We start from the raw sequence: 9,496 nt of genomic DNA on the forward strand, positions 1-9,496 counted from the left end.
ATCATATTTTCCATTTTATTAATGAACTATTCCATTCATTTCAAAGTATTTTCTTAAACACAAAGTATAAATTTTATATATATATATATATATAAACAGGGTTGACACATAACCTAAAGTAAACTCTGCATGAACCCTGTTACCACCATATTTCTTAAACAAAAAAACAAAACAAAAAAATCCAAAATTTATTTGACTTTTATTTGAATCGTTTCTTCTTCTTCTTCTTCTTCTTCTTCTTATTATTATTATTATTTAAATGCATGTTTAAAGTAAAGTGAATGTTTAAATGTTGTAACTGGTCCTATGTAGTGTTTCATAAAATATGAGTTATACTCTATTTTATTTTATTTTTTTATTAGCAAAATGCTGTTTGATGTCAACTAACTAACAATGTTTATCTTTAGATTCCTCAATACAATTTCTCAACACTTAAACATATTTGTCTCATACAGTCTAACAGAAATCTACTTTCAAGACCAACGTTTAAAAAGGTCACCCATTTCACAGAACGGTCCAGCCCATCTCTCAAATAACAGTGGAAACCATGTAACGTACATTCATTCTTGATCATTTCCTGTAACGGTGACACTTTTCTTTTTCTCATTCATCTTATCACTTAAACCAATGAAGCAGAGCCTCTGCACACCACATACTTTCTGTTCTCCTCTGTCATTTCCTCTAAACCACGTGCATATGTCCGCTTTCTGCGCGCTGGCTCATTAAGAAACATTTTCCAGTGAATTAGTTGTCATTGGCTGGTCAACACTGGGTTCCTGGCTGCGTTCCTCAGGTTCTGAAAGGCCTCAGATTTGAGGAACCTTGGGCAGGAGTCTTCTTCCATAAGTCTGTATATATGCATCTCGGCTTCATCAAAACAAGTGAGGTCAGGCTTCACCAAGGATCTCTTGATCTTCTCACGAATGTGATGGTCGATGTTTACCTGCGAAATTGTAACATTTAAATCCATGAAAAACAACTGAAGTATATTTCTATAGTGACAATGGTGTTTAATTTGTTAAGCAAATGGCAAATGCAAAAATTCTGGCTTGTTTTTCTTTTGACCCATTATTAATGCATTTTAAAAAATTTATTTACGACGTGCAAGGGCACATTTATTTTTGAAGAAATTTGGTGTCTTGCTCTCTGGGGATTTGAACATACAACTTTTCAGTTACTATCCCAAATTCCCTTAGCTGCTCCCCTCCAATTAATAAGCATTACTATGGTGCAATGGCATTTCCATGCATCATAATGCAGTGTAAATGTTTTGAAAGGCCCTACTCTATTTAAAGCTTTAATGAGTTCCCATACTGACCTCCTTTTGAGCCATGGGATGGAGAAACTCTTTGTAGATATCTGCTGCTTTGTTAAAGAGTTTGCCAGATGAAGTCATCTGCTTATATTCCCTGCAGGCAAGCCAAAATTCAATGTTCTCCGCACTAAACTCAGACTGGAGAAATGAACGAAAGGCATCCAGGTAGTCTGTTCAGAAAAGAATACATTTATTTATATACAAAAAATATAATATAGATATAAAAATAAACTATATAGAGGTGATTGGTGGTTGAGCTAACCTTTATTTTCTAGCAGATCAGCTAGCTTTAGCCCATGGTCTTGTAGCTTAAAAAGATGAAGAAATTACAAGAAATTAGTGATTTTTATTTTAACCCATCTTTTTCTAATTATTTTATGAAGACTGCATGGACATTTGTATTTGAAATTTGTTTTTGTTTTTTTCACACTGAAGGAATGAATTAGTAAAGGCAAAAACAGTCTGGCTTTAAAATGAGTGCTTATGCATAAAGTACACATAAACTGATGATTTCAGTGTTGAAATTTAAAGTTTAAAGTAAAAAAAAAAAATATATATATATATATATATAATTTAAAAACTTACTGATAATGAGAGTCCTCAGTATTTTTCTGAATCAAAACACATCTGATATTGTTTTTCTGCCTTTTCCTGCCCAACAGAACATCCAGTCTAAATTAAAATAAACACTTTAATATATCCATATTTCAGTCGATTCAAAACATTTGAATGCGGAGACGAGTAAAATTCATTTACGTTTTGGGTTCTTTATTGTTCCGAATGAGGTCCTTGAACTCGTAGATCCGAATCTTCGAGGAAAGCATTTTAGGCATCGTGGGGTGGCGGGAAATATTTCTTCAGAAAGATCCTCTATGTTCCATGTTATTGACAGACTTTTCCCATCTAGCGCCTGTATATACGGTCGCCAGGCAGATGGAGAGGGATGTTGTCATACCTGAACATGTTCACACAAATCTCTGGATGCCATTGACACTACGAAGTCTTTAATCTGATCTCCGTGACTCATAAAACGCACATATTCACACAAGTTTACTCTTGAATTGGAGACGTGCAATATTACGATGGTTCTCTTGTTGCTATGACAGCACGACGGTTGAAGATATTATAATAACATCCAGGCCTTGAATGAGGTGTGAGATGGACAGTTTTATACTATATTTTGGGCTTTTTGGGAGAGTTGAACGGTATCTGGGTGGTCTACGAGCTTGAACTCGGTTGTTTTTTTGTTGTTGTTTTTTTAAATAGATGAACATAAGGCTACTAACTTCCATATTTTTAATTTAAGGAAAGCTATAGATCATGACTATAACTTTGACACCTATTTCTGTTTGCCAGTAGGCTAGGTAATGTACGAGAGTTGTCGTTCAGATGTTTCAAACAAGTGAAACATCCTGTTAATGTTGTAATAGAAGTGTTCAGGATTTCACACTTCACTGGTGGATGGACCGCGCCCATAGACAAGCATACACCCTAACAGCGAACACTTTCTTTGAGTTTCAGAATCACACCAAACATCAGCGTTGGGCTTGTTCATTGAGGCGTATTGTTAGTCATGTGGGAGTGGTAAGAATTTGATAACAGTGGTTGCTACATGTTTGCTGTGTGAGCTTAACTATGCTGCAATAGTAGGCTAATGTGCAAACATGAGTTTAGCCACATCTTTTCATTGTGGTGGTCTGGTCTCATAATTACAGGTGAAGTGTGAGATGTCTGTGCCTCTAGTGACACTTAAAGAATTGTGACAATAATTAGTGTTAGTGTTTTAACATCCAAAAATACACTTCACTTTCTCCCCTAAATAATAATAATACTATACAGTACTATACTAATCTAAAATAAAAGCTATAATTTTATTGTAAAATAAAAACAATGGTTGACTAACAATTGCTTAAATATAATTTAAATATATAATAATTTAAATAGTATAATATAAAAATAAAATTGAAATAATATAATAAATAATTTAAAGAAATAAAAAATATAAATATAATGATTATAACTAAAATGACAAAATAATTTGTGAAAATAAGTTTTTAAAATAAGTAGGGTGGTATATTGTAAATATGTCAGCATATGCATATTTTGCTTCTGCTCTATATTGTATAACTTATAACTTCTGCTCTATATTGTTTAACCACCAGGTGGCACACATGGCAAAGAAACCGCTCGCAAGGCACAAACATTTTATTTGGTCTTACACTTTGCAAACAACCACTAAGGGTGTGTCTATATCAGTTTTGTGATTGTAAAGCACTGGAATGTGGAAATGGCAGAAAGGAAAACGTGTGTTAGAAAAGAAACAAAAATTCATTGTTAATGGCTGGATAAATGAATGCTTACAAAAATGATTAAATGCATTTCAAAACTTGTCACAAACGTTGCTGTGCTGAACATAATTTGTATTCAAATTTGTTGTATAAAGATAGAAGCTTTTGATTAGTGGTCTCAGACTTATATTCCTCATAGTGCAATTTGCCAAATTACAATATGCACTATAAGGTGAAAATTCATAAGTTTGCTGTAGGATAACTGAAGAGGTTTTTAAGCTTTCTCTAGAGTTGGACTGTGAATCTTCATACTCTTCTAGTCATTAGTCTCTGATTGTCTCCCATAGTGATTTTTCCTAACACCCACAACATCTTATGAAGCTGATACAACGCATATAAGCTGGCCACAATCAGGACTACACCAGTGACCAAGAGAACCATGTACAAAGCCATCATGAAGCCACTGTAGGGACCCGTCGACGGGACAGTCCACAGGTACACCCAGCCATTGTAATGATTGTTGTGCACAATTTGAGGTTCATTACCCAGCACAGTTGTATCGTAGAACGCCAGATCATTGTTGTTACCATTGCCTTGTTTCACGTAAATATGATCAGATGTAGGAGAAAGTAGAGAGGTGGCTGTTGGAAAAGTACTTAGTTGCAGTCACAGTATTTCTTGCTGTTGTGCTTGTAGCCATAGACGATTGTGGGATTTGTGCCACTGGAGCACCAGAGGTAATGGCATTTGAACCAATAAACGTTGTCTGGAAAACACCACAATGGAGTTCTTCGTAAGTCAGCGTTTGCAGAGGATGGTTTTCTAAGCGGTACGGTTCATAGCATGTTACTCCTTTGTCCAAGTCACTGATTAGTTTTGGGTTTTCACGAATCCATTCTGCAATACCCATAATGCTACAATCGCAATTCCATTTGTTGCCGCTAAGAGAGAGGTCCTTTAGCACCCTTGTGTGTACAAAAACATCTCCTGGGAGATACCGCAGATGGTTGTGGTTCAGGTCTAGTATTTCTAGGCTTGAGGTATTGCGAAAGATGGCCGATGGGAGAGACTCAAGCTTGTTCTCATTAAGCATCAGAATTTGAACGCTAATCAAGTTTGAGAAAAGCTCCGGGTCCAGTTCCCGAAGCTTGTTGTTCTTCAGAGACAGTTTCTTCAGCTTGGGCAGGCAACAGAAGAGGCTCTTTGGTAGTGAGGTCAACTTGTTGTTGAAGTGTAAATTGAGAGCCCGTAGGTTGGTCATGTTAGCAAAAAGGTTCCATGGGACAGTGGATAGATTGGTTTCGTAAAGGTACAGCTGTTGGAGTCTCGGCATGTGTCCCATTAGCTGGGAAGGTAGGGATATCAGGGGGTTCTTGTAGAAGGTGAGCTTGGTCAGGTTGGGCAAGTAGTAGAAGCTCTCGGCTGGAATATACCGGAGTTGGTTGCCTGACATCGAGAGGGTGAGCAGGGACAGCAAGTGCCAGAAAAGACGTGGAGGAATCTCTCGGATCTGGTTCTTCTGTAGCATTAGCACCAACAGGTTGCTTAAATGGTCAAAGGAACCACTTTCAAGAGTCTCCAACTGGTTGGACGAGAGCACCAGAGATTTGAGTTGCCGGAGGTTGTGGAAAAGGGTCTTCAGGAGGTTCCTCAGTTGGTTATCAGCTAAGTTTAGGTAATTCAGCTTGCTCAAACTCTGGAAGACGTCAGCGTCCAGCTAGGAAAGGCGGTTCTTGCTCAGATTTAGTTCAGGTAGGTTGACCATCGCCTCAAAGAGTTTGGAACTAATGGAAGCTATTTGGTTACCATCTAGCTGCAGCTCCTCCAAGTTCCTCAGCTCATTAAACACCTTGGGTGGGAGGACAGAGAGCGCATTTGATGACAGTTTGATGGACCGACTATGGAAGGCTTCTGGTTGGATGGTATCAAGAGTGCTGTGCGTGATCATTAGTCGTATCAGAAGAGAGAGCGGCTGAAAACTTCTGTCTTTGAGGACCTTTATGTTTGTGTCATTTAACTGGAGTAAGAAGGTTGTTGTTGGGTTGAGAGGGGGTCTGTCAGTGATGTCCCCAGTGCATTTTGCAGAACCCCTAATGTCACAAACGCACCCACTGGGACAATGTGCACTGAGGGTGAGCTGAGGCAGAAGTTGAAGTAGAACAAACGTGAACCACATACTCTCAAACTGGGGAACAAATACAGGCATATGTCATTATAAGAGTCTTCTTCATTATATAATTAATCAGTTTTCGTTTTATAAATTGCAGCATGTAAAATAAAAAAAGCTCTAATATAAAAAAAATAAAATAAAACTAATCATGCTTTAAAGGGGTGACTCCCTCTTGTGTTGTTCCAAAGCTGTGTGACCTTCTTCCTGCTTTATATATTTATTTATTTATTTTGTCCATTGAGTCGAAAATAGCATTGGACCCAATTGACTTTAATTATATGGATAGAAAACACAGTTTCCAAAATATATTATTTTATGATCATGCAGGTTTGGAATGACATAAGAATATGAACATTTCTGGGTGAACTATTCCTTCAAGTTACCAAAACAAATAAATGAAGTAGCAGTGTTGAACCTACCTCGCACACGTATTGAAGACTGTCTAGCTAAAAGGAGCTCATTCTTCTTTTAATAACCATACTTTGGAAATAGCTCTTCCCTTTTTACACTTATCATACTCTGCAGTGCAGACCACATCGAAGCCTGCATCCGTCTTGATGAGGTTTTTTTTTTTCTGTCTTTATTCTGCATACTTGTAAGGCATTGTTTTTTGTTTTTTTTCTGTGAAGAAGCCAAAATAAAATAAAAATTTCCTTATTTTTGTTGGACAGTTTGTATCTACAGTATTTGTACCTTAACTGGGTCTCTAATGTATTTATTTATTTATTTTTTTACATTATTTTATGTCAATCCTCCTCTGTGTTCATATGTTCATATGTGTCCTAAAAAGGATAGTTCACCCAAATATGAAAATTCTGACATAATTTTTGGTCCTCATGTCGTTCCAAACCAGTATGAGTTTCATTCTTCTGTTGAGTACAAAAGAAGATATTTTGAAGAATGTGGGCAACAGTCAGCGGTAGCCATTGACTTCCATAGTATATGGAAGCCAATGGCTACTGTCAACTCTTTGGTTAATATATTCTTTTGTGTTTAACATTTGTACAGTTTTTATTTTATTTTTATTATGGGGGGAACTATTCCTTTAAGACAGTTCAGCCCCGACTTGCCTCAACACACCAACCTGGAAGTTTGTAGAACTTACTAAACCTAGTAAGACCTTGATTAGCTGCTTCAGGTGTGTTTGATGAGAGTTGGAGCTAAACTCTGCAGGACACCAGTCCTCCAGGACTGGGTTTGGGTTTGGAGATGCTTTATGTTATGTTATGTTATTTTTTGTTAAAGTATTTATTATAGATGGAGGGAGAAGCTATTGCTATTAAAAAATCAGTTTTGTTTTGATTTATTTTAATTTGACATTATTGTACAATTGACATCGTAAAATTATATATTCATGTTTAATTAAAAAAAAATAGGGAATACTTTGCACAATGAGATGAAAGAGTAAAATCAGTATATTTCACTTGATGTTTTATTGATATGACATTTAAATAAACTACATTTCTGTTAGAAGAGTACAGTGATGAGTACATTGTAACTATCATGATTATCATGACACATTATGAATACATATAATTCCATATCTGAAAAAGTTCTGCTTGTTTGACACGTCGTAAGGCATTAGATGATTTGGCAGATTTTCTTGCTCCTGGCTCTTCAGTTTAAGATCCTCAAACACAGTATTTCCAGAAACAGGCTTAAATAAAAATGTCAAATAAAAAATAATAATACATCTGCATTTATGCAACTAACAGACACTGCACTGAAGAAATACATTATATGTGTTCATAAAAAGCAACACTTACAATCATCTCTTTTGCTGGTCATCAATCGCTCTTTTTCTATTGCGTTTGACACCAATTTGCTTTCTACATTTAGCCCCTCTTGAAGAGCCACAAGCTGAAACAGCAAGCTGACAATTAGGTTTTGTAATAATAATTACTTTATATATATATGAAACAGCAAGCTGACAATTAGGTTTTGTAATAATAATCTATATATATATATATATAATATATATATAGTAATTTTAAAAAATGTAAAAAAAAAAAAAAAAAAATGTCTGTTTGTATTTAACTTCATTCCATTGTTTTTTTTCTGGCCAGTTTGAGTCCTGTAATTCAGGTCGAAAATGTAACTTAGTGCAGGTTTGTGTATTATAGAATGTTTTGTTATTTTTATGGGTAGTTTGATCTGTGCAACACACAAATACAATGCATTTATTTACCTACTACATCCTTTTCTTGAACAGGCAGGATGTTTTTCCGTAGCAGAAATGCCAAAATCTGGTTCTGGACGTCTGAATCATCCTTTGAATGGAAAACCTGGTTGACTAAAAATGGAAATATGCAATTCAGCACACAATCAGCCAATTAAGATACAACGAGACTGTTTTTTTTAATTTATTTTTTTATATAATTCTCTGATCAAAACCTTCATTTCAATCGGCCATTTAGATCAAATTAGTGGCTTGTACTCACCTGGACTTGCAAGGCTTCGTGTATGAAAGTTGAGAGCACCAATCAGAAGTAAAAAAGCAAGTAGTGGAAGAAGACGTCCTGAGGATAGTCTGTCCATGACACTGAGGGAATGATCCTGGTGTGTATTTGCTCCTGTCTGACCAAAGGCTCTTCTGCTGGAGGTTCATCAGGTGGGATACATTTAATCAGGCGTGAAGACGTGAAGATGTGTCATCGCTGTAAATCAAAAGTGTGACGGTGTATGTTCTGTCTTTAAAAAAGGATCTGTGACAGCCAGGACTGATGTTCTGATGTGTTCTCAGGGCCACGGCGAGCTATCAGTCAGCGGCGGTGTATGTTGGGACAGGAGTAAATCACCGGCTCCACTGGGTATCATTCATCTGTGGATGGTAAAATGTTCCTGGCATTCTTCCTTTCTTTAATTTAACTTAAAGTTTTTTGTGTGTGTTTGAGTAAGAGGAGGTGTACAAAACAAAAACATGATGATGGATTTTATTTTATTTCTGGTGGCCTTTACATGTGATAGAAACTCCAGTTGGTAAGACTTAAAAACATTGAGATCCATATCTTTTGTTTGATTCTGGTGTTGTTTAGATTTGATAGAATTTAGATCCATATCTGATAATACATTATAGTTTTTTGTTGTGTATTTATATAATATATTAGTTTTTTTATTTTATTTTTTTACAATTTTCATAACATCAATGACATAATAATTACAAAATAATTACAATAATGCTAAATCATATTTCTAATTATTATTATTAACTTATTATACTGAATTACTTAGTTGCATATTTACCAGAAAAAAAATATTTAAATGATTTTCTATTATTATTTAAATTTTGGAAGTAAGGTATAAGACATTGTCCATCTCATATAGAAACCCTAATTGCATTAAAACCTGAAAAAGAAAATCAGATCCATTTCATCATGTTAATGTAACAATATTTAAAGGGATACTCTATCCCAAAATGAAAATTTTGTCATTAATCACTTACCCCCATGTCGTTCCAAACCTGTAAAAAAAGCTTCGTTGGTCTTGAGAACACAATTTAAGATATTTTGGATTTAAAACCAGGAGTCTTGAGACTGTCCCATAGACTGCCAAGTATAATAACAGAGGTCAATGTCCCAGGAAAGTAATGAAAAAGCATCGTCAGAATAGTACATCTGCCATCAGTTATTCAACCGTAATGTTATGAAGCAACAAGAATACTTTTTGTACACGAAGAAAACAAAAATAACGACTTTATTCAACAATTCCTCTCCTCTTCCTGTG

At 35.5% G+C, this 9,496-nt stretch overlaps 2 protein-coding genes and 1 long non-coding RNA gene across 4 annotated transcripts; all 3 read right to left on the reverse strand.

The window, feature by feature from the left end:
- Positions 1-340: 340 nt before the first annotated feature.
- LOC109066076 (regulator of G-protein signaling 21-like) lies at positions 341-3,043 on the reverse strand. Of its 2 annotated transcripts, XM_042711913.1 has the most exons (5): positions 2,072-2,328; positions 1,900-1,987; positions 1,578-1,623; positions 1,319-1,485; positions 341-943 (listed from the first exon to the last, which is right to left on the reverse strand). In XM_042711913.1, exons 1-5 carry the CDS (start codon positions 2,146-2,148, stop codon positions 752-754), a joined length of 570 nt encoding a protein of 189 aa, XP_042567847.1. In that variant the 5' UTR covers positions 2,149-2,328; the 3' UTR covers positions 341-751. The 2 variants fall into 2 exon arrangements, 1 of the variants encoding a protein (XP_042567847.1); XR_006153176.1 differs by having other exon boundaries at positions 1,578-1,966; positions 2,072-3,043.
- Positions 3,044-3,786: 743 nt separating this feature from the next.
- Positions 3,787-5,784, reverse strand: LOC122134884 (platelet glycoprotein V-like). Its single transcript, XM_042711914.1, is given in 1 exon segment — positions 3,787-5,784. A coding segment is annotated over 1 exon segment (1,563 nt). The 5' UTR covers positions 5,780-5,784; the 3' UTR covers positions 3,787-4,216.
- A 2,037-nt stretch (positions 5,785-7,821) lies between these two features.
- LOC122135038 lies at positions 7,822-8,643 on the reverse strand. Its single transcript, XR_006153275.1, has 3 exons — positions 8,215-8,643; positions 7,962-8,066; positions 7,822-7,847 (listed from the first exon to the last, which is right to left on the reverse strand). It is a non-coding gene; the product is annotated as an uncharacterized LOC122135038 (long non-coding RNA).
- Between the last annotated feature and the right edge of the window lie 853 nt (positions 8,644-9,496).

The sequence above is a fragment of the Cyprinus carpio genome, chromosome A22, assembly GCF_018340385.1.
Source record: "Cyprinus carpio isolate SPL01 chromosome A22, ASM1834038v1, whole genome shotgun sequence".
NCBI lineage: Eukaryota > Metazoa > Chordata > Actinopteri > Cypriniformes > Cyprinidae > Cyprinus > Cyprinus carpio.

Bases quoted from the DNA above. Each gene is read 5' to 3' on its own strand.
- LOC109066076 (XM_042711913.1), bottom strand. From the start codon at position 2,148: ATGCCTAAAATGCTTTCCTCGAAGATTCGGATCTACGAGTTCAAGGAC. The intron at 1,988-2,071 runs GTAAATGAATTT...ATTTTAATTTAG, and splicing joins AACAATAAAGAACCCAAAAC to ACTGGATGTTCTGTTGGGCA. The intron at 1,486-1,577 runs GTTAGCTCAACC...TTTTCTGAACAG, and splicing joins TGATCTGCTAGAAAATAAAG to ACTACCTGGATGCCTTTCGT.